The sequence below is a fragment of the Idiotropiscis lumnitzeri genome, chromosome 7 (assembly GCF_059441095.1).
Source record: "Idiotropiscis lumnitzeri isolate Australia: NSW breed Sydney's pygmy pipehorse chromosome 7, RoL_Ilum_1.0, whole genome shotgun sequence".
NCBI classification, from domain to species: Eukaryota; Metazoa; Chordata; class Actinopteri; order Syngnathiformes; family Syngnathidae; genus Idiotropiscis; species Idiotropiscis lumnitzeri.
The window spans coordinates 13,791,986-13,817,091 of NC_142397.1; the positions used below are offsets into that span (position 1 = coordinate 13,791,986).

General features: G+C 40.0%; 1 protein-coding gene across 1 annotated transcript in view; it reads left to right on the forward strand.

The window, feature by feature from the left end:
* Positions 1-18,249, forward strand: part of gucy1a2 (guanylate cyclase 1, soluble, alpha 2) — a 29,840-nt gene extending 11,591 nt beyond the window's left edge. Inside the window, exons 5-9 of the mRNA XM_088300596.1 lie at positions 6,571-6,783; positions 8,288-8,560; positions 11,049-11,192; positions 14,196-14,350; positions 15,520-18,249. Coding sequence (XP_088156722.1) covers positions 6,571-6,783; positions 8,288-8,560; positions 11,049-11,192; positions 14,196-14,350; positions 15,520-15,739 — 1,005 coding nt within the window. The 3' untranslated portion in view covers positions 15,740-18,249. The remainder of the gene's footprint in view (positions 1-6,570; positions 6,784-8,287; positions 8,561-11,048; positions 11,193-14,195; positions 14,351-15,519) is intronic.
* The last annotated feature ends 6,857 nt before the right edge of the window (positions 18,250-25,106 follow it).

Consider the following 25,106-nt stretch of genomic DNA (forward strand, 5'->3'; position numbering starts at 1 on the left):
AGATTTAAGATTTAATCTGTCAACTGTGAGCAGCTTTATGCTTTTAGCAGTGGACACTGTTACTCTTTTGCTTTGCTAAAAGTGTCTCGTCGAGCAAGGCAAGAAAGTAGAATACAGGGCGAAAGAAAGGGATGGGTTGACATTTTCACGGGAAAGGGCAGCGAGAAAAGGCGACAGGCCAAGGTAAAGAGTCCAACACTCTCCAATGCTGCACTGCGTGTGTGTGTGTTGCATTTTCAGTTTGATTTCTTTCCTTTTGTCACCCAGGGACATTGGCTGTGTAAGACGTGATCTAAAGCCCCACTGTAAAGGTCAAATCCCACCTCTATCTTGCCCCTACTTGGTGGGTACCAGTAAATGCTAGGTGGGCTGGGGTGGAGGGCTACTCAGAGGTCAAATACATGCCACTGTGTTGAAATGGTACTACAGCACGGCACAGATTTGTTAAAGGGGAAGTTCAACCCGAATACGCCATGTTGAACAGTGCCATCCGTGTTGATTGATGAATACGTCAAAAGAGCTTTTCAAGTTGCTTCTGGTACATATGTAACGTCATGTGACCAAACCTGGAAGCCAGGTTAGCGGTTGTCCGGTTTGCCACAATGGTTTTCTTCAAGCGCTATACACCTTTAATCATTTGAGCCGGTGTAGACCGATGTTGGAAATCTGCAGCAGTCCGATATAAACACCACTGTTTTATCTTCACAGATTACCTTGTGAGGGCTGAATTTGAAGTTTGCAGTCATACTCATTTTTTTGGTGGAAATTTTAAAGCATTTGGAATCTGAAAAAAAAAATAAAATCTTTTTTTCTCCAAACATTTCCAATTGTTGTTAGTACACCCAAAAGCCTGTTATGTCAGCATTTCTGCCGCGTTGCAATGGGCTGATATATTTGTTGGTTACTAGTTTGGTCCGTACCATGTCCGAAAAAAAGGGTAACATTTTGTTTTTTTTCCTCAAAGTAAAAGCAAATGTTTTTAAATGTTTTATTTGGATTCAAAACAAAGATAATAAGTCTGCTTACCTAACTGAAATAGGAGAATATTAACTGTTGAGTTTGAGCTCTCCACAGTACGCATCAAATTGATGGATAACTCGTTCTGAACACTGGAGTGAAGAATAGTTCAAGTTATTGTAATAAGGTAAAAAGAAAATGCTTGCAATATCTCAATGTTATTAATTACATATAAAAATATGAATTTTGGTACAGATTTTAGCACATATCATGGCAGTTGACATGATTGATTCGCTTTTTTTTAACCACATTGGATGATGCGGCGGGCCACATCTGGTCGCCAGGCCTTGTGCTCTCGACCAAAAGTAAATTTCCAGGTGCGACAGAATACATGAACTAATTCCTTATTTGGGGAGTGAGCACTTGGCATAATCTAATATCTTTATTTGAAACCTTATTGGCCTCTGTTTTCATGTTGGCTCATTTCACTAGCGATCTCATCAAGGAATGAGGAGCGTTTGCTCCTTGGTGTCATTATTTCATTCACTGTAGATGTCAATCATTGTCACATGTCACATCACTGTCGTATGGCTGATTCATATAACACGGGACGTGATGTTATCTGCGCTTTGACTGTGCACAGCAATTTCGTCGTCCTCCCTGAACCATTTACTCCTGTCCGCATATCCAGTTGTGGAAGAATCAAGTGCATTGTTGTTGTTGTTGAAGGAAGGCTGCATTCATTTTACATGCGTGGCTTTTGATAATTAATTAGTTTAGCTTGAAAAAAAAAGAAATCACCTCTATATTGATATATTTCACTTTTATGGCAACATTTACAACACAGTTGGGTCTAAACGAGGCGTGACGTGTGCATAGTCACTGCTGGACAATAAATACATATTCGACAACAAGGAGGAAACAAAGAAAAACAATGCCAAAATTTGCAAGGGATCGAAACACCAATCAAGATGCACAGTGGCTACAATTTTATTTTCAAGCCCAGGACAGGCATGCACATGTGCAGTGAACAATTCCAGGACAAGTAGTACTTCTACTTCGAGATGGGACATGCCACCCAGGTGACATTAAAATCTCACACTCTGCTGAGCATTTTTAATGAGCGAGAGGTGAGAGAGGAGCTTAACTGTCCCAGGGTTGATCTGTGCTTCCATTCAAACTTTTGCCATCTCTGGCGCAGGCGGCAGCTTGTTATGTTTGCGGCTGTAAATGTCATACATATGCGAAGCATCCCTTTAAGGAAGACCAGACTGACTCATCACTGCCAATTTGTAGTATTGAAGCATTAGCCTTTCAAAAGTCTCTTGCACAGCATCCTCCCAAGGAACTGAGTATGCCCTGCGCTCCGAGATGGACCACAGGAGCAGGTCAGGCCTCATCTTGGTTATCATTATAATCATACCACATGTCCACTTCATGCTTTGTGCCTCAAGTGGAATGAAATTAAACTCAAGTATGATCAACTCTGCATAAGCAGAGATGATTGTGAATGGGCTTCCTGAGCCCGTCACTAACTGCCACCACACACTCCTCTGTTGCAGTGATTTATATCTAACAGTATATTTTACAGAATTGCATTGCATTTGCATTACGAACAGTGTGTGACAAACAAGCCTTGTATTTTCTTGATATGATTACGTTTGCGTATTAAAGAATTGCTCCTTAATTTGACAATAATTAACCTGAGTAAATGCAAAATTTGATTCTTAGCTACCATGTGTTAATCTACAAGTTTGACTATTGACTGCAGTACAATATAGTCATCGACTGATAAGATAAAAGCTTTGTGTGTGTGTGTGTGGGTGTGTTTGAGGCACGAAAGAGATTTGAGAGAGGCTTGACTATTTGGCGCTCACTGCTTGTTCATGTAAATGAGTCTGTTGACATGCCAGCGTCTGTTCACAAATGACAAAAAGACATTTACCTCCAGATATCCATTTTTTACCATGTGGCTATTCTGCCCCCGTTAGCATTTACAGTTTTGGCTTCTTCCTGTGACCCTCGCCCCTTCAAACCTTACAGGACTTCATACCTACCACTTCTTGCTTTTATTAGCTCTTTGCACAGTAGATTGGCACCGTACAATGGAGTCAACCAGGAATCAGGTCTAACTATTGGTATAGGCAGTGAAACATGATTTTGGTTGAATTTGATCAAGGAACGGGCAGAGCTCCACAGACGTGTGGTGGATATCATCGTATTGTATTCATAAAAATGATAACAGTGGGCATTGAACCGTCTGAAACATTGCACATTTTTATTATCATCATCTTAATTATATATTTTTTCAATCATCAGGGGGGTTGACACACGCACCCCCACGCACCCCCCCCCACACACACATACGATAAGATCTGAGAAATGAACTATGAGTGTCAGGAACTGCTGCATGGCATGAGCAAATCAATGTCTTCTTCTGCCATGTCTCTGGTGTGCTGCAAGCAATAAGAAAGGGAATGAGAGGGATCCACTCCGATTGAGTGCTGCTGTGCTCACGCCCACAACGGTGCAAAACACCTTTTTTTTGTTGTTGTTGTTTTTTGTTTTTTTTCTGTGCTACGCCCGCCTTCTTGCACAGGTCTGCAAAAATACCAAAACTAGTCGTGTAGTAATGTAGTGTGTGGAGTTTATATTTTTTGTCCAATCATATTTCAGCCTCTGTGTGTCACCATATCTATCAAATCTGCCCAGGAATCAGAAACAGAATCAGTAGTGTTGAAATTGGGGCTATTTTTCATTTTTATAATTTTTTTTTAACCAATCTAATTTCATTTCACCTCAGACGACCCCAATGACATCCACATTTTCGTCTGTCGTCTAATTAGTGGAGGAGGCCAAAATTTGTTACAGCGTTGACAAGCAAAAATGTGTCTATTGCAATCTGCACACATTTCTAAATGTAATCATTTGCATCGCTGTTGAGCATAACATTTTTCAAATTTTATTTGTCATGTTATTCGATAAATGCTGAATTTGAACGAGGTTGTTAATTGTACTCTATTCTGTGGCGGACATATTTAAAGAGCCATTTATCTTGACTTTCCAGGGTCTAAAAAAGAGAAAATAAAGCCTGTATACAACACAATGGTATGGCATGATTTTTTTTCTTTTTGGGTGGGGGGGGGTTGAGGTGAATTTGATTAATGTTTTGTCTCTATGCCGTGAGTTTCAAAATCTCGAAACATATAACATGAATCGCTCAAGGCCCATTTGTTGCATTGTTCGAATTGACTTGCTTCTGTTTATCTTACCTTATTTAATTCAGCCAACCCTCATCTTCCAGCTTGTATTTTTTTCTTGCTTCCATCTTCCAGTCTCCTCTGTGTGTGGTGTAAGCACAAGCAGTCAGACTGCTGAGTTTAACAGATGCTCAAGCGGACCAACACAAATCATCCAGAGATGTGCACAGATGAGTGTACTGCATATTATGTGTATACGTGACAAAGAAACAAGTAAGGCTACTGAGTAAAATGTACATAGACATAATATAGCCAGCATGTTTAGACACTTTAAAGAGCATGCTTAGCGCAGCTCCTTAAAAGTGTGATGTTATGCCACTTGTGTGTTTCTGCGCTGGGTTGGATTTCCTCGTTGTAGTGTGCTTCATGCTGTGTAGGAGTAAGATTTGCCACTACTGAAAATAATACCTTGTTGTAATTTCAGGAAAGGTTCAAATGTATACATGGCACATTTTAGCCTCTAATTGGATCATCAAACCAATGCAAATATCAAACACGTGTTCTAGAAGCCCCATTGTGATGGGAATAAAAATAAAATATAAAAAATAAAATATAAATAAATGTCTGCCATGCTGTGCTTTATCACCAAGCCAAATCAAACAGCAAGCCAGCATGTCCAAACTTTTCTCTCACGTTTAATAATAAATAAATAAATAAATATCTCAAATCTGTCAAAAGTGAAGAAAATGTGCTAGAAACCGGAAGTTGACGCACATGATTTTCCCTTTGCGGGCCACATAAAATGAGGTCGCCGACCAGATCTGGCCCCCGGGCGTTGAATTTGACCCCCCTTTACACTGTCGGACAGACATGGAAATGTCACAAATTCTAAAGACAGGGTGAAATGACTATGAAAATACACATGAACAAGCAAAATAACTATCATTTTAGCAAGTGTTTCAAAAAAGTTCCAGTGCTTCACTCATTCAAACCGGTTTCCCATGATGATCCCCTTGAGTTTAGGAAAGTAGGGAAAAACTAATTCCAGCAATGCCTCTTGATTAGTGAGAGTTTGCGCCAGCATGGCGAGGCTCATCTCAGCCAGGAACTGTCCGACATGTTGTCATGATGAAGCAACCGCGAATTGTCGAGCCACACTCGCTTCTTCTCATGCACTGAACAACACAAAGGCTGCAGGATCCCTTTGTAGACGTGCTGGTTGAATTTGAAGGGAAAAAACTTTTCTGATTTTTCCAGCTTGTTGGTGTGTTTGGACCTCCCACCTTACCCGATTGCTGTACATTTGTCGTGCGCTTCTAATTGGTTAAACACTATGATGCCCTGCCTGCTTGCATTTTGTGGCAGCCATTGTAGCTGTCAGCAAATGTATGTACTTCATACCACACTTCTGCATTAATGCGTCCACTCACCTGGATGTGCGAATATGCCGAGTCTCTCATAAAGCAGTCATTCAAACTCATCATCAATCGCACTTTTGAGTGTGCGCTTAGAACTTGAACCCTGTGGGGTCGAGTCTTGCATATGGACGCATGTTTTTTTTTTGTGTTGGCCTTTCTTGGAAAAGGAGACGTCTCCCTGGTGATTGTGTGTTTGTGTGTAGCGAAAATATGGAGCTGTGTGTGTAATGCAGACTGTATGTATTATGCAGACAGAGGAGAGCCTTGTGCTATAAATAAAACAGGGCTGCAGTGTGCTCACCGGCGGAATAATCTATTTGACACTATGGAGAGAGACAGAGAGAGGATGGCGGAGATGCTTTGAGAGTATATGTATGTGTGTGCGCGTGTGTGAGAAGCAGGTGAAGATAGATCGAGTAAACAGGGGTGGAGGCTGGTCAACAGAAATCTTGTGGCGTGAAAGGCAATGGGTCAACATACTGGAGATTTTTGCGGGCACTCATATTTAACGGAGGTATAATGTCTGTCATCATTTCATGAGGCGATTTGCCATCGTGCTCATTTTAATCTCAGTGCTGGGAAGATGTATTACTCACAAATCAGGCTTATACTAATATATCGGAAAAACATTTGTGAGCAAGTGACACATTCGTTTCATATGAGATTAATTTGGCGACAAACACTTGGTGTGGTATAGTTGCGGGTTGAGGACATTTAGATGGACATATGTCGAATAAGTAGGACACCAGCTCACCCACTTTTTAAAAGCATTCCCCCCCGCCATACAAGCCGACATGCATTATACATTAAGCCTGGCTTGACCACAGAAATCCTATGTTGCTATAATTATCTTTGTTGGACAACATTGGGCTTGTGAATGTGCACAAAAATGCAAGACTTCAAATCATAGGTTGTGCAATTCGGACAATTTTGAGTTATTTCTCACATCATGTAGATTTTCATTCATGTGTATCTTTCTTTTTTTCAATGGCCAGGTCATGGAGTTGAAAGGTCAAATGATCCATGTACCAGAATCGTGCTCTCTGATGTTTCTGGGCTCACCACGCGTTGACAAATTGGAGGAGCTCATGGGCCGGGGCCTCCACCTGTCAGACATCCCCATCCACGATGCCACGCGGGACGTCATCTTGGTGGGCGAGCAGGCCAAAGCTCAGGATGGCCTCAAAAAGCGGATGGACAAACTCAAGGTACAATGGAAGCTAAGCATGCGATTATTGAGGAGAATTTTAGAATGCAATGGGACTTATGAATTCAAAGGAAACCTGTTACAGAACGTTTATTGTCCAAAGATTTGGTTACATTTACGGTCTGTTTTTTTTCATATGATACCTAACATAAATAGAAACCTTAATTAACTGCTCCACTGATATTATGGTAACATTTCAAAAGGTAACCTCTTTACAATACAAATTATGACTAACGGAAATCCTTTTGACGACTTGCCAGACGGAGGTTTGCTGAAGGTAAGTTGATGTGTGTTAAGACATCATGCGCCACGCTTTATTATCTTCTCAAATGTCACGTAACTATAAAGACAAGTTAATCGCTGCGTAAATAGTAAAATGAAAAATTGTGTAGCCACTAGAGCTGAACAATTAATCAAATTCAAACTGACAATGCATTGTACAGTAGTCAAAAGTAATTTGCGCTTTTTATTCGCCATCCCCGGCGTAGCGGGCGCCCACTGTATATGCATATTTAATTCATTTATTTATAGCGAGTCTGGATAATTTCAGTGCATTAGAAGTTCAGTCTACATCTTTACATAACATTGTGTCATGAAACATGAGAATTTGAAATGATCAAGCTACACGAGTGTTGTAATGTGCCTTATGACTGACTTATGTCGACGTTACCCTTGTTTGCGAGAATTTTGCAACGTTGTCGTCGTGATCACTAAAAGGGCTGCAAGTCAAAGTGTTTAATAGGTCAACAACACAAATTAATATTGTTTAAATTTATGGTTCATTTTCCTTCAATTTAGATTAAACATAACTTATAAGAACAAAACATTTATTTATATAAATTTGATCATTTATTATAATGCATTTTAATTTATTTCTTAAAATAAAACAGATGGGAAGAGGATCGCATATTAAAGCGCAATATTAAGGGGAGGAAAAAAATCTCAATTAGATTATTTATTTAAAACCATTTAACCCTGATCCCCATCCCTTGACGATGCATGATGCAGTTCAGTCTGCTTTCCATTCTACCATATAAGTATAGAATTTTGGAAATTCTAGTCATGCACCTTTCGCTTGAGCAACTATGGTAAATCTGTTGCTTCTTGTCCACTGATGAGTCAAATCTCAACATTCCCAGACTGACTGCATTGAGCAGATCTCCTGGGACTTGCTCTTATAATTTGCTTTCAAAGCATCCATGAGCAAGTCCCTGGGTCCTGACCCAATCCATACATCTGCTCTGTGCATCATCTCTCGCCGCTCCGACTCCCCCGGGCCACTCTCAAAAATAGATGGATTTCACTCAAGTTGCCCGAATGAACAGTGGTTGCGCACTACATCCGACAGACTGAGAGGAGCCCGCCCACAGACACAAATATTCGCATGCAGACGCCAACACATAAAAAAACACACAGATACATTCACAAGTCCCAGCGCCTTCATCCGAGCACAACACCCGAAACAAAACCTCGTAATCTTTTTCCTCCTCATCCTCCTCTTTTAGGCCACATTAGAGCGTACTCACCAAGCATTGGAGGAGGAAAAGAGAAGAACCGTGGACCTCCTCTATTCCATATTTCCCGGCGATGTGGCTCAGAAACTGTGGCAGGGTCAACCTGTGCCCGCTCGCAAGTTCGATGACGTCACTATGCTGTTCTCCGACATCGTGGGCTTCACCGCTGTGTGTGCGCAGTGCACACCGATGCAGGTCATCTCCATGCTCAATGAGCTCTACACTCGCTTTGACTACCAGTGTGGGATTCTAGATGTTTATAAGGTTAGTAGACAAAAAAAAAAAAGGATGCATGCTTATGAGGTGGACAGTGTTTGTTTGGGTGAGCCATAAAAAAAATAAAAACAGCCTCTCTCACGCAGACATCCCACATAATTGGGGCAACACAGACAAACAGATGATCATGTCATTGACATGGCAACCTACAATCAAATAATTATGTGTGACAGCGTCAGCAGCGGTGTCTAGTGCTTATGATTGCTTCTTACACAACAGGACAGGAGAAATGACTGTCATAGTTAAACTTCACACCCCTGTCCTGGCATTTTGGAATATCCCAAGATGGAAATTTTATTCTCACATCCTGTGTTGGTGTTGTTTATACAAAACAGTGACACAGACAAAAAGCTGGGAAAATGCCTGCTTTTAACTGGTGGTGTGAAAGGGGCTGCTTGTTTTGTTGTTTTTTTTTATTCTGAAGGGAACTGTATGAGTAAAGCAGAGCTTGATGGTAAATATCCCACTGTAGGTGTGACCCATCATAATGTCTCATCCAAAAATATGTGAGGCCCCAAGCAAAAGGCTGTCGAATTTTCTTTCTTTTGGTATTTTTGTGGACGGGCGCAATTTGAAATAGGCGTTTGCGCCGTTGTAGGAGTGAACACAATCAATTTGATTCATTGCCTTTAAATCCAGTGCAGGTGAGGCACGCGCTCCATATGGCGGAAGCATAAGAGACTCATTCGATGGAGTCCATGCAGGAAATTGGTGCACGTGAAGTACGTTTAGAGCTCTCTGGTGTTCCTGTTTGCGTAACAGCAAATGCAGTTCTCACAGGTGAAATCCAAAGCGCAAAACTAGCACTACGTAATGTTTAAACATTCCATTTAAAAGGCAAAACGTTAGCAAGAAACACCCATCGGTCAATATCCACCCATCAATTCCAATACTATTGCTCACTTGAAAATCGGTTCGCTTGAAACAAAAGGTTGGGTTGTTTAACATATTGAGATGTAAATACCATGAAAATTCAAACTTTTTTTTTGTCTCAAAATCACTTTTGGATCTGAAAGCCAAATGACAAAAACAAAGGAATTGACCTTGCTGTTGCAATATTTTTGAAAAGGTACATTATGTTGTTTTTTTTTTTTCCTGCACGATTTCTACCCTTGAAACGGTCAGGTTGTTGTTCTCCATATTCTCTTGTTTTTCATTGTTGCTATGATATTTCTTTTTAGTTTCAGCCATTTCTTATTTCAGAGCATTTTTAATTGCGGTGAGTATGTATGTGTGCAAGGAAGTAGAATGTGTGTGTAGAAAATAGAACGCTAACACAGGTGGACACAATGAGAAAAGTGAAGGAGCCGTATATTGACATCGTCATGGTTACTGTCCAAATGACTTACCCGCTGGAACGCTTAAATAACAGCCGTTTGTCTCTCTGTTTTCTGTGTCATATTCTCCTGGTCTTCTCCATCCTGTTTGTTCAAGCCACACAAGTTTGATTTAAAGACAGAAGTGGCAGTAGTCCACATGTGGAGCTTAGTTGGATTCATGCTTAGAAGAAAAAAAATTTTTTAATGTCGTTTATGCTTGTTGAAGGCGCATAGGAATGGCCAAGACAAGTTTCAACCAAATGTCGCCCATTCTAAAGGATCGCAAACTCCCTATTCCTCTCAAGGTCAGAATTCTGAAATGTTTCGTGTGGTCGGTTCTGCTGTACGGATGCGAATCTTGGACCCTATCCTCAGCAACGACAAAGAACATCGAAGCCGCAGAGATGTGGTTTTATCGTCGGATGCTGCGCATCCCGTACACCGCACACGAGACCAATATCTCGGTGCTCCAACGAGTTGGGAAAGAACGCCAACTCCTCCAAGACATCAAAAGAAGACAGGTCAACTTCACCGGCCACATCATCCGTAAAGGCGAAATTGAAGAACTATGCCTAGCCGGAAAAGTACCTGGGAAAAGAGCTAGAGGCGGACAGAGGCTCATGTACCTAAATCAGATCAAGGACTACACCGGGCTCAGAAACTCGCGAGCTATCTGGGACGCCGCAAGAAACCGAAGACTGAAAGTTTTTTCATCATGAGTCGTCAAGGGCTGTTTCAGCCATGGCACCAGAAGAAGAGAAGATGCTTGTTGCAAACCTACTATTTAAAAAAAAAAAAAAAAAATCATGTATTGTGTTCCAATCAAATCAACAATCATAATTGGAAATATCCTTGGATTGTGAAATATAATGCCTTCTTAACTCATTCAATACCATTGACGGATAAATACGTCAAAATCCATTTTTTTTTTACTAGGCTGGTCGTGAATGAGTTAATATTTTGAAAGGGGCAAATTGAAAAGCAAACACCATTTCCGACTAATCTTCAGACTTTTTCAATTTATTTGTCTGTCATGGTGAATAGCTTAATTAAGATAATAACCAACAGGGGTTTTTGTTAATGTGTCAAAATAAATCCAAAAATCAATTGTTGCCCAGTGCATGTGATAATAAAGATTACTTCATTTTCCCCCACAGATCGAGACCATAGGTGACGCCTACTGCGTGGCAGGAGGTCTTCACAAAAAGGTTGACAGCCATGCAAAGCCCATCGCGCACATGGCTCTCAAGATGATGGAACTTTCTGAAGAAGTGCTCACACCTGATGGGAAGCCAATTAAGGTGAGTTTGGTTACGGGTAAAAGTACAGACAAGCCAGCTTCCTCACGCATACATTTACAACTCAACACAATGTTCATATATATTGATTACTATGATTTTTAGAACTTCTTCCAAACTGCCTCAGTTGTTTTCCTTACATTTCTTAACGTAAAGTTATTGTGAGTTACCTGTCATTTCATTGCAAAGCATGCATCATGTTTCTTACTTATCCAGAGAGCTTGCCATTAAATTGTGTGATCACATTTAAAGGGGACGTCAACCCCAAAAGATTTTTTGCAATAAAATATGCCTTCACTAGTCTAAACATGGCAATCTAATTATTATTGCATTTGTTGAATACCTGTTTTCTGAAGCTTGGCCATGGTAGGTCGTTATCTGAACCCTGAGCAACTCTAATGTTATTTTCAGTCAACAGCAAGTGGAAAAATTGTATTCTAGTTAAAAAATCTTGGAGTTGACGTCCCCTTTAACACAGAGAGTTAATGACAGAGCAATAGACATGATAAATACATAAATGCTTTTGTTTATGAGAAAAAACAACAACAACAATCAGATTAACAGCAGGTTAATGTGCATCTTTACTTGTTTGTGTGTACTTGTACGTGGATTGGATGTGATTAAAGTGTGTTTCTTATCTAATCCTGTTTTCATTTTGTGGTTAGATGGCCAGATGTTCATGAATTGTTTGTGTGTGTGGTAACCTCCTAAGGATGGCCTGTCCTACCCTGCCACACGACACACTTAACCTACTTTCTATGTTCTTTTAAACGACCTTTTTGCTCAAAACAGCCTTGAACACCCCCAACCCCCACCAAAAAATCAAAGAAACCCAAAAAAAGCCACAATTGTGTTTGAGTTTCGTGACAGAATACCAAGGCCTTTCATGCCATTCTGATGCAACAATCCAAAGTTCTTACATACTTTGAAAAAATGCAAAGTATCTTGTTGATAGACAGCCATGCCCTTTTAACGTTACATTTATCTGATACTTCTACTCAAGACCTATTGGATTGGTATTATAACTTTCAGAAGGACGACGCCAAACCAGTGTGTGCGAGAGAAGCGGCAACATAATTGCTGATTAACCAACAGCATAGAGGTTCTCTGTGCTTTCCATTTGTCTCAAAATAGAAAGGCCTTGCCAAGCGCTTTTGGCCCACATGCTCGCTCTTCCACTTTCTCCCTCTGTCATCCTTGTTCCTCTTGCTGTCTCCCTGCCTCCTTCCATTTGAACTAACTAACTAACACGTCTCAGTAGTGTCTTGCTTTTTGTTCCAGAGCTTATTTTCCGCCTACTTTTCTTTTCTTTTGTTTTTTTCTTGTGCTTGCCATTGTCCAAAAGGGGTGTTATGGCCATAACACTTGATAAATGCTGTTCAGTGAGAGCACTCAACTCCAGCCAACGTTGCACTGTTATGCAAACTAGCATGAGAGCTTAGGGCGAGAGAAAAAGCTCGAGTGACGGAGCGATAGAGAGAGTGTGATAGAAATTTGGAAAGAACTGTATCCACAGGGAACGACACACAGAAGGCGTATTTATAGTGCAAGTGAGTAGCTGAATAAATATCAATCCCAGAATATATTTTTCATACTAATACCTGCCATGGCTTTTCCTGCACACAATGGCCACAATGTGATGTAAGGCCAAACTCCAAACAGACAGATGTATTGTGTATAAATGTCTTCTGACTGTTAGCAGGCACTCAAAAGGGTTTTTATTGGCCTTTGTATGAGCAGAATTGTTTATTTCATATTTAGATTGAGTATCAGGTTTGCATCTTTGGAGCTGCAAATCACCCAGCTAAAATTGTCATCATCTTGGTCTTTTTATTTATTTATTTATTTTCATCTATAAATCAACCCCAATTCCCCTTCCATCCGCTTTCAATGTTTTTCCATCTAATGGCCTGATGACTTTGAGTTCTCCCTCTCTCTATATTGTCTCCTGGTCTATCTCTCTCGCTGTCCTTTCTGTCTCACTACCCCCATCTCCTGCTGTTGCCATGACTACCTTGCACTGTGCTGGCATGCAGACAGCAGCCTGCGTTTCCACGGTGATGAGATGCTCAGGAGGAATCTACTGGGTTCCACGGCCTCTCCTGTCCGTTCACCATGTGTGTGTGATTCCTTCAAGAGGAAGATGATTCAATTTGTATCGAACAGCCAGTTAATGAAATGTCACGGAAATGGATTGATTGAATGGATTTCCCTTTTTGGCTACGGCAGTATGTTGACGGTTGAGTAAAATTTGGAGTTGGACCACAATTTTCCGGACAATCGTGTTAGAAATAACATGCACATTTTGGACATGTGTCATCTGAATGCATGAGCTCTACATGTCACGCAAGTCAAGTGCACGTCACTCGACCTCATTTCAGCCAGCATCAAATCTGTTGAAACATTTTACATTTCCTATAGTCTAATTCATTTTATACTTGCGTGACAGTAAAATGTAATCTGTGACAAATCCAAAGAATTTAGAGAGTGACTTTAGTAATACATTGGTTCATTTCTGCTTATATTGTGTTATAAATGTTGCTTCTTAAAATGTTTCTCTTTTTATACCTCACTCCCATTTGTCATTTCCCTCTACTTGGAGTAAAGATTTTATCGTGAATCAATAAGATGAACAGTCTGCTTGATGTTCTAAACAGCACAAGTGTGATAACCAAATTAACCACGGTCAGCGATGCCGTCTTTTTCATGGTCTCTTTTACTTGGCCGGCACCAAGAAGCTTTGCGTCCACTTCATTTGTGAAATTCTGAACTCTGCTGCACCATCATTACAATTGTACTCTTGTGCATGAGCTAACAAGCTAAGTTATATAAACAACTTTGGTTCATATTAAAACAAAACATGTTTCTTTGTGTATTGTTTTGAGCAATTTATGTAACTGTCAATTGAATTGTAGACTCATAAAAAATAAATTCTTGTAAAATGCACTAAAACACAATAGATCCACCCAATAAAACCTCTTGTTGTCTTTGTTGTTGTCTCCATAGCTGAGAATCGGCATCCACACAGGCTCTGTCCTGGCTGGTGTTGTTGGAGTTAAAATGCCAAGGTATTGCCTATTTGGGAACAATGTGACGCTGGCAAGCAAGTTTGAATCAGGGAGTCATCCGAGGTGTATCAATGTCAGCCCGACAACCTACCAGTAAGTGGCATGCTTATACTGTGTGCGATTTTTTTTTTCCCGGCAGGTTTTACATAGCACTTTGTCATACCCTGTAAAATGTGTTTTGTTGAATTTACTAGAAATAAAATCATTTGGCTCCAGATATTTTTTACCAAGTAAACTATATATCTTCTTAAAAAATTATCTGGAGCCAGATGATTTTGTGAAGTCATTTGACAAAATCAAATTGGATGACTTGAACAAACTATTTTTTGTACTTATAACTAAATCATTTCACAACACATGCTTTTTAATTCACAACATTTAAAAGTATTGCAGAAAGTTTAGACATGTTTTGCACAACTTTAAATACCCCTGCAAAAATTAGGAAATCTAATGGAAAATAGACACCCTGCCAAGAATATTGAAAATCCCCAAGCATTTAAATGTGCCCTGAAAGTTTTTAATTATGTCCAACATCATCCTCCCTAGTTAATCAATCTTTGTGTCTTTTTAAGATCAACCAACCGGAAGGTTAAACATAGCTGAACCAATAAGAGGATGAAAAAATAAGACAGCAAGCATGCCTTTTTTGGTGGTGATGGTGGGGAGGGGGTCTGAAATTTGCTAGAAGCAGAAAATGGTCTGTGGGTGTGCTAAACTGAAGACTTTGGGCAAATGAAATGGTAACACATAGATGCTGAATTCTGATTGGACTAAAAAAAAACAGAATCCTCAAACGAAAGACGCAGCTATGAAATGAAGACAAATACTGTTGTAAATAAGTTATTACAATTTCATACTTCAAATAGAGCAGAAAAGCCGGTGAAGGCCCACTGGGTAAAAGGTGTTTGTTTTATTTTTAGCGAATAATGGAGGCGGTGTGTCTACAACAATCTGCAAAAAGGGGAATGTGCACATGCTGACCCACAAATATCCTCACTGTACTATCATATTTGAATAAAAAGCCAGGACAAGTGAATCACTTTCTTAAATCACAATAAACATTTTTTTTTTCTGATCAATGTCGCAATCAATTCCTCTTTGTCATCACAGGAACGTTCACGTTGAAACGTTAAAAACGTTGTTGTAAATGCTCACACTGAGCTGAGCTCTTACGAGATGTGTAGATGTGTGACATCATGGGTGACATTTTTTTAATTTTTTTAATTTTGAGTTCAAAACTCTGAAATGTCTTCCTTCCTCAGGCTGCTTAAAGATGACCGATCGTTTTCCTTCGTCCCTCGTTCACACCTGGAACTCCCTGAGAACTTTCCCAAAGAGATTCCAGGAACCTGTTATTTCCTGGAGGCGGGAACGTCTCACAGCCATGCATCACTGACCAGCTCTCGCTCCGCTCCTCCGGCCTCTATGAGGAAAGTGTCCTACAGCATTGGAACCATGTTTCTAAGAGAAACAAGTTTGTAGGCGTCACAAAGAATGCGGGAGACCAGAATCGAACCTGTGGAGCCGACGGGACGCCCGATAACACACATTGTGGATATGCAAATGATAACCTGGGCTTAGCGCTGGGGGATGGAAGAACATACGAGGAATGATTTTCATCCCAGATGATTCCTATATGGGATCACTTAGTGGAGAAAACCGAACGTGTTGACCCTGCAAGGTTCTACAGAGCCACTCATGATACCTGGTTCTCCTCTGCAGTCTTCTGTGTCACACGAAGAACTTTTCCAGTCTTCAAGTATTCATGCTTTGAGAACTAGATGGCTTTGTTGAATAATTATTAGGATTTCTACAAGTAACCATGAAGCAGGCGCTTTGAACTACTGTGGACACACGAGTGAAAAGCAACACACACCTCTCCCTTCCAACTGACCGAATTCATGTCCTGCGTTCCATTAACAGTGATGTGCATTACAACGGCACCTCAACTCTGAGGTACAGTTGGACGGGGCAGAGGAGCGAGAGGCGAGAAGCGACAATGAGGGGATGGTTCTGGAAAAAAATAAAAAATGAAGAAGAAGCTGATAATAGAAAAAAAAAGCCAAAAAATGCTAGAACTAGAGCCTTTTTCTGCTTCTAACTCACGGCAAACTGCAATCGACAACAATCCAGCCATTTCACTGCAGGTAAAATGTTCAAAAGTGTCAGCTTGATTCTCGATTCTCAGCTTAGTGCCTTTTCTGCTCAAATCAGGACAAAAAGAAGAAGAAGAAAAACACACGGGATGGATTAATTTCAGATATCTGAGGGGAAAAATAGCCGCACATTATCACACTAGTCCTTGACTTTTTTCTCCCCAGACATTTTGGTGTTTCCACCCTCTCTGCCCTGAGAAAGATTCCAAACAAGGAGAGCCCATGAATGAGACACATAAACATTGAACGTCACCACTCTAGGTACCAGCTAGTGGTGGCACTTCATTTGAGGCATGAGAGGAAAAAAGGACAAAAAATTAAAGTGCACTTCATAGGTTCCAAATATTTCAAATTGCATTTATTCATTACATCCAGTTGCTACACACGATGCAGTTCGCTCGTCTACACACACACAAGTCACAGCATATGCAACCGTTAACATTTGCATCGATTGTTTTTCCGACTCTATTAGGATTCTATTCTTCTCTCTTCATTTTCCTGCTACATACTTGAAATCTCAGGCCTTCCAAATGTGTCAGTGTAGCTCACTAACAGATACTTAACTGAAAGAATTATAGATGGTCATCTTTTGTCAATTGCATTTTTGATGACATTATTATAGGTTGTTTATCATGCATATGTAACATTGGTGAACTCACAATACATTTTTTGCCCCCCCAAATCGTTTACCTTTTACAAGCGGGATGCTCATAATAATTTAATCGTTTACCTTTTACAAGCGGGATGCTCATAATAATTAAATTGATCATTAGGAATTTTGCCAATTGTGTGGCTATGGTTGGGAAGTTGGATGGCATCCACCCAAACCTCTGCTATATAGCACAATTCGGGGCGCCATTGTTCTTCTCAGTACGGCCCTGCCATTGAAACAGGAGTTTAGAACATTCTCCCATGCCATTAAAATAGCCTTGGAAAGGAGTAAATTTATTCACACTTAAATCCTCTCTAAATCTGTCAACAATTTGCTCTAAAAAAACACAGCTTAAGTCTTTTGATTTCCACTCTAGCGAGGATATTGGTCTGCTTTGTTTTGTCTTACACATCTTGGGCTGTTTATTTAATCTGCAGTATGCACATTGTGGCGCAGATGCACACAGGCAATAAACCTTATCTGTGAGAGTTGGATCCAGTCAGGAAGGTGTGGTAGCCAACTGTAACCAAAACTCTTCATTTTATGCTAAAATAATAATTAAAAAAAAGCTCAATGAGCACAATTAAATTGGTTGTGAAATATGCAGTAAAGATGAGTTTATTGAATCATAAAATGCCAACTTAATTATGTGTGTTCCGATGAAAATATAGGAGTCTACGGTACAAAAAGTGCAGGGGTGTTTTCCAACCCCCAAACGTATCACCCAAAATTGAAACAAAAAATGTATTGTTTTTCACACATTCAACAAAAACTTATTCAACTACCCCAACATCATGTCGATGGAATTGTTGAGTGTTTCCTTTTCATTTGCCTTTTAAAACACAGGCTTCTCGATCCCACACCATTCCACTGTAGTTCTAAAAAGATTCCCATTATCGCATTTTTTGTACCCTGGTTTTAAAAGTTTGCGTTATGCTGTTATCCAGGGGCCCTGACGTATCCAAGGAAACATCTCAGTTTTGTTGATGGATCTCTGGATGTATTACATTGTCGTACTCTTATTATTATTATTATGTTTTGTACCAAGGCTGTACATGAACCACTTGTGTTGGAAGCTGGTGTGTACCAGAAAACGGTTCCATGAAAGCTGTATGACTGACATTAAGGGCACATTTTCTTGTCTTAACATATGTAAATAAAACACCAAGTGTGTTTAACAAGGAGCAGAATGACTCTGGTTGTTATTATGCTGACCTCAAGTGATAATGTGTGGCACAGTCCCCGAAATCTCAATCGTGAAGGTCACACGTCTTTAAAGATGAAAACTATTTGGGAGGAGAGGAGGTTCGCATACAGAAGTCAACAGAAAAGGTGGTAGAAATAAACCACGACAAGAGTTACGTTTTTGTGGAATACATAGTGGGGATGAAGAGCGAATAATAGTAACGTTTTCCATAAACATTCACCCTGGGACCTGTTTACAAGTGTTTTTGTTTTTGGGCGCCAAAATCTTGTTGCATAAACACGTTTCCAAAATAGCATTTAATTTTTTTTTTCATGTAGAGAATGTAATATAATGTAATGTAAGATAATCATTCACTACTATGGAGTTTTTAGAGCAGCACCTTTATTGAAGTCAAGAAATATCATAGCCTCTACTTTAAAAACAACATTCAGGCATCCACTGAAAAATAATTGCAACCGTGAACGTGTAACGTCACAAGCAAATGTAGAAGTTAAGTGACAAATGTGTTTCCAAATGTGGATGAGTATGAACCTCTTCCTGAGGTCCGTGATGTGGCAGAATAAGTTCAAGCAATGTTGTTGTTTTTCGCTTCATCGTTCATGTAGACCCATAAAATTGTCATGTGAGTGCAAGATAGCCAGAGAGATGTTGTATTTCTGTTTTATTACTTTTAAGACAGCATTTGACCTTTACAATACAGACAGAGAGGACAGAATATCTCCATCCGCCTTTTTGCTGTACACAGGAGTGCACGTACAATATAACCTGTTCCCAATTGTTAAGGCAACAAACTTGTTAATTAGAGTGCCGACCTCATGCACTCCGAACTTGATTATAATATCCCCATCTATTCAGTTATTTCATAAAATATCTGTAGTGGTTAATTCCGCAACAACAACCGTTTGAGTGACACAGGATTTTTCCAACCCAACCAAAAAAACAAGGCAGAGAGTGATGAAAATAGTTTTAACAATCAGCTTGTCTGAAAAAGGTTGGCATACATTCCTCAAAATTCAAAGGTTCCAGTTTGACTGTGAGTCCTTTGTGTGTTGTACTCCAACCTGAGTGCGAACGGTTATTCGTATGTACGCCATGATTGACTGGCGACCAGTCAATGGTGTACTCAAAAGCCTTGAAACTAGTTAATTGTTAATTAGGTAATCACTGACTGCACAAGTCAAGTCTGCAGATCTGCGACCAAGGAAAAGTGAAAAAATGATTGCAGGAAAAGGGGTTGCAAAGCAGAGGCCCTTTTTTTTTTCCTCATTGCCAAATTTGACTGTACAAAGTTATCTGGAGGCTGTTTTTGTTTTGTTTTTTTGTACTCTTCATTTTGTTGCTCTGTGTAGAGTAAAAAAAATAATACTTTTTAAGTGAATAGTAATAAAGTAATTTTAATTAAAGCAGCGTTTTTAAAAAAAATAAATTTAGCTCTGCTTCTTGGCAAAAAAAAAATACTGTTTGCTATTACACACATTGCGAATTTAAAACATAAAACTGTTTCCTGTTGTTCATTGTTTTGATGAAACCCTTGCTTCAGTTCCCTAGGATTTTTTAATTGCGCCACAAAGTTGCTCATCAAATGAAGTTGTACATTTACAAACTTCTGTGCAAAAATAAATTGAGCCTAAAGTTAATAAGTTACTAAAATACCTTTTGATAGGGTAGAGTTCAACTCGCCATACTTTGTAAATGAACTTAAATGTAAGTAAAAAAGTGCCTAGTGAACCGACTTAACCAGAAACCTCCTTGCTGCATGGTACCAACGTTCACCGCTCCTCCACTATGCAATGGCAACAATTCCAAAACACAATCCTTGTGTGTCATTGCTGTTCATCCCTCAACATTGCACAGTTGTTTCGTGCAGCCCTTTATTTATGCCCCCTCAACCCTTTTATGCAAATACGCCCCCATTACACTAATTGGCAATGTGAGGTTTGAATATTTTACATGAATGGCCTCCGCTGCACAGGCCAGTGACTATGGGTTGTGGCATAACACCGCACGCTCTAATGTGCTAATGGTAATTACACAGTAAATAACACTCTCTCACACGCACAAACACAGGTATAAATGTTTGAACAAAGGTCATGTAACGGTTCCTGTCATATTAGCCAAATGAAGCACGCCTGAATAGAATAATGGTAGCGCTGACAAGAGAAACATCTTGACTGTGTGCCAAGAGGTGTGTGTACGTGTGGATAGGGTCTGTGTGTGTGTGTGTGTGTGTGGGACCTCCCTGCCTGCCCATGAATTATGCAGCCGTTACTTGTGGCCACATGCGGAGAGGCGACGCTTTGTGATCTCTGAGTGTGATGTGTGACCACCGAAGAACACCAAGCTGCGGTTGTTACTGCGAGAATTTTCCATGTTGCTGACAAAAATAAGTCCAATAAAGTACCTGAGGAATTCTCTTCTTGATACTTTACGTTGTCTAATTATCTGCATAATATATGGCACGACGTGAAGCCAGCACTGTGATGATACAAAATGAGGACCTTATTTCATGTCTTTCATTACATTGGTTAATAAATGTTTAAGTAACTTTTCGAGATGAATTCTTCTGCGCTGGTTCCATATCCGTCTTAGTTTTTTTCTCGTGTTTTCAAAATAATTACAATGTAACAATGTAAAATAGTAATATGTATGAATTAAGGGTCAAACTCCGCAACAAGTGTTTTTTTTTTGTTTTTTTTTATGGAAACCTTGTAGCTATCAATTACAAGGCATTGTTGAAATCAGCATTGCGTAAGCTTTTATTGGTAAAACTTCAACAAATGCAAAAGACATTTTAGAAGTCAGCATCAGAAATATTTCTCTCTGATTAAAATTTGCTGTTGACCAGTGTTATTATTCTTACTGAGTGATGCATGGCTTTTAACTCACTGTTATTGTATAACTCCTATTTAGTCACAAACTGTTCATCCTTTAAAGGCATCCATCCGTCTGGGAAGACGTTCTGGGGGAAATTTGAGCGATCAGAGGTCACTGATGTTTGGACCTGAGAGAGGGCCGGGCTCACAATATCGGTTGAAGTTCACCCATCTGTCTAAAATATCTTTGAAAGATGAAAAATCAAGAGCAAGAGTTGGATGTCGTTCAATACACGAGTGAGAACCATATTTGGTCACGTAAACTTAGTGAAATGCTAGCATGTGACTTCTCCTCGCCAACTTAAAATTAAATTGAAAGGGAAAAAACGTGTCCTACTATTTTGACTGGTGACACTTGCCCACAGTCAGCTGGGATCGGCTCCGGCTTACCATGACCCGAACGAAGACAACAAACTCAGAACATGATAGGAAAACTGAGAAAACCTTTGGAGATGCGATTGAAATCGAGCTGTGCAATGCTTTGCATCCAAAGGTGCATGTGAAGTGTTTTGTATTGACGGGAAACTGAGACGCATGAAGTAGCAAGATTGTAGCTCTGCGCTCATACGTGTCAGTGTGTGAACCGCAAAATTTTCAAAGCTGTGCCACAGCCACAGGGATGATTTAAAAAAAAAGAGGATGATAATAATAATATTGCGGATTAGGACTGATTCCAAACTCAGCCAAACTTTGATGTTACACTTTGCTAAAAAGGAAACATTCAATGTTTCATTTAAAATGTCTTTAAATCTGCTCCTGTTTACACAAAACAAATGTGTTATTCCCTTTCAAAGCAAATGTGTTGGTGAAAACCAAAGTGTATGCTGAATTGTGATTATTTTGTCTTTTGTAACATAACACATTTCTTTGGTTTCACCGTTAGCTATAGCCTGCTATCCTTGCGACGTGTTTGACACCCCTGAATGAAAAATGGGCCTTCATCTGTCCTATAGTTGACAGAGTTACGGTGAGCTACTATCACATTAGCGGGGCGTGTCTACACACGCGTGTACAAACGCACACGTCTCATTCATTGGTCTTCAATAAATCAGTCTCCCGCCATCCTCCTCTCATTTATCATTGCCATCACTCAGGAGCATGCTCCATTTCAGTTCCCCCTGCAAGCCAGCGGGTCAATTGATCCGTTTTCTATCGCTGTTGGTTGCTTGCTCGGTTTACTGTTTAATTCTCCATTGGCTCACATGCATTGTCACGTGAGGCGTGACAATCTCTCGGCGAAAATGATGTTGTCCAAACTGCGAGTGGAGACGAGTTGATGTCAGACGAGCGATAATCCGCATGTCCTCCCTGGCTCAGATATTTTCCATCAGGGTTGCTTGGGTGGAAAAGAGATGAGCAGGATTGGGGATTAGAGTTGATCCATGCAAATTAAAAGCTTGCGGAGGAGACCTTGCAGATCTGGGTGAGCAGGACGCCCTTTGCGTGATTTTTAAGTATGTGTGATGTGCAGAATGTGTGTTGTGACATCACTCATTAAAAACATCTCCTTTACATCTTTTGATTTTATTTATTGATTTTTTTTTTGTCTGAATGCATGTACAGCTGCATTTTTTTTTTCAATTTTTGCCTTATTTCCTAGAGGTCTCCCATGGTAAAATCCTGAGTAATCTCAGATCAGAATATAATATCTCTAGGGCAAATGTTTTGAACTGCAGGATCAGTGCCGTAGCTAGACATTTTCCAGTCGGGTGGCTCGGGTAAATTGTTCAGAAGTGGCCGTGTGTGCTTCCGCCATTCTTTGTGATACTATGCACAGTCAACGTTTCATGAAATTTAGAATTCACCCATATCCAGAACAATGCCCATGAAAGTCATAATCAAGCAGGACCAATATCTACGTGATAAGCAACAGGTTGCTGAGACCCTTTTATTTGCCATTGTTTTGCTTTTGTGTCTCATAGTCTGCTTCAATCTCATGGACTGATTTGCTAGCCAACAACCAATCAGAGTGACAAATTGCCGGAGATGGCCGACGCCATTTTGCATATTAGGATCAATGGCTCATTCATTCAAATCATATCTGAAAAGCACAATGAGACAAAAGTCTCTTAATTCTTCACAAAGTGTTTTGCTTTTTAGTTAAGTTTGTTCCTGATTGTTTTATGAGTTTGTGTGTTCAAGAATGGTGTATGGGTCCGTTTTGTTTCATGAAACCCTGGCTGTGGACGGTATAATAAATAATGACTTCTCAGCTGTGTATGATATGATGTGTTGAATATGAGCAGAGATGGACAGTTAGTCCCAAGGATGGGACGAAGCGGTCTGTCCGTCCAACCTGAATGGACACCCGTTTGGGGACGGAGCATGTGAAGTTTTTTAAAAAGGACTGACTAAGCAAGGACGGAAGTGGGTTTTCATCTGTCGCTGCAATCGTCCCTAACCAAATCTTGCAATGCTTCGGCATATACTGGCACTTTAACTGGGAGTTCAGCATTCATGTGGTGGTAAGCGGTTCGTTAAACAGTTAACCCAGAAGTGGGTGCCCCTAACATAACATGATAAAAAAAAATCACAAATATCCAAACGTTTCCTACGCTGTGGGGTAAGCCACGGAGTAATTATGGGTGGCCAAAGCCACCCCCGAACACCTTGTATCTCCGCCTCATTGCAGGATTACCCGAAACATACTGCAAACATCACCGCTGCTTTTGAGTTTGGCTTCATAATCTGTCCTGAGTGATGGACGGCAGGCTTATTTTGTGAGCGATATGCAGCTGTTTGCAGCACACAAGCGCAGTGCATATGGGAGCGCTCGTGACTCGTCTCTCATTTGCATGAGAAATGTTAACAAACATGCAAACATTGCTCCTTCAAACCCCTGCATACTCACTGTTGAGAGGCTTCTGAAAAAGAACTTGCGCATTATGTGTGCGCGCGCACGTGCCCTTGCACTTCCTGGAACATCCTTTAACTTCATTACAACGCTCCCATTAGATACTCATTTAGAAACGTATTGCTCTATAATCTAATCATGCTGCATTAATTATGAGATGAATCTTTTATTAGTGTGTATGAGATGTGATACTTGCACTCTGGTATTTTCTTCTTTGTGAGGAAAGTGTCAATGACATGTATAGGTAATCATTTCCATGTCACTAAGCTTTATTAGTAAACCTCTCACTGGTTGATGAAGATGATCTGTGAATTTAAGGCCTAAATCTCAATTCAATGTACTTAACAACAACAACAAGTCATTTTCTTTTTGCTTATAAAAGCTTTGCTTTATTTTGCACTTTATTGTTGTACTTGGAGTAGTTTTACAGTGTAAGACAGTGGCATTGCTCGGAACTCAGTGGGGTGGCCCGGCTGACGCAACACGTCACTGCGGGGTGGCCATACACACATCCAGACACATTATTCACATTCTTCTGTCTGTAACCAAACATCATTGTTTATCATGTCATCCTCAGTCTTGAAATAAAATGCAAGGTTCTGTATATCAGAATCTTGCCCAACAACACACAGAATACACGCAGGAACAACCAACGTTTTGCTGAGCTCAATTTATGAAATAATGACATTCTCTTCGCCGGTGTTTTGATTTTGTGTATTATCACATTGTGTTCTTCTCTCTCATGCCCCGATTCAGTCACGAGCTAACAAACAATCACAGTGATAAATTGTCATCAACAGCTGATGCCATTTTGCATTCTGCGATCGACGGCTCATTAACTCAAAATATATCTGAAAATTAAATAACTAAGTTTTTTCCAAGATTTATTCCTGTTTGTATTATACTCTAAGTGTGTTGGGCAAGATAGGAATATGTCTGCATTTTGTCACATGAAATTATATGATATGATCAACAATCATTTCTTTGCGATGTTGTTTTCTTTCTGTGCTGCGAAAGCAATGATTTTGGCTAGGATTGACTTTAAGAATCAAATGCTGGTTTTAGAGTTTGCATTCGGATTAATTAATTAAATGTTCATTAAATATG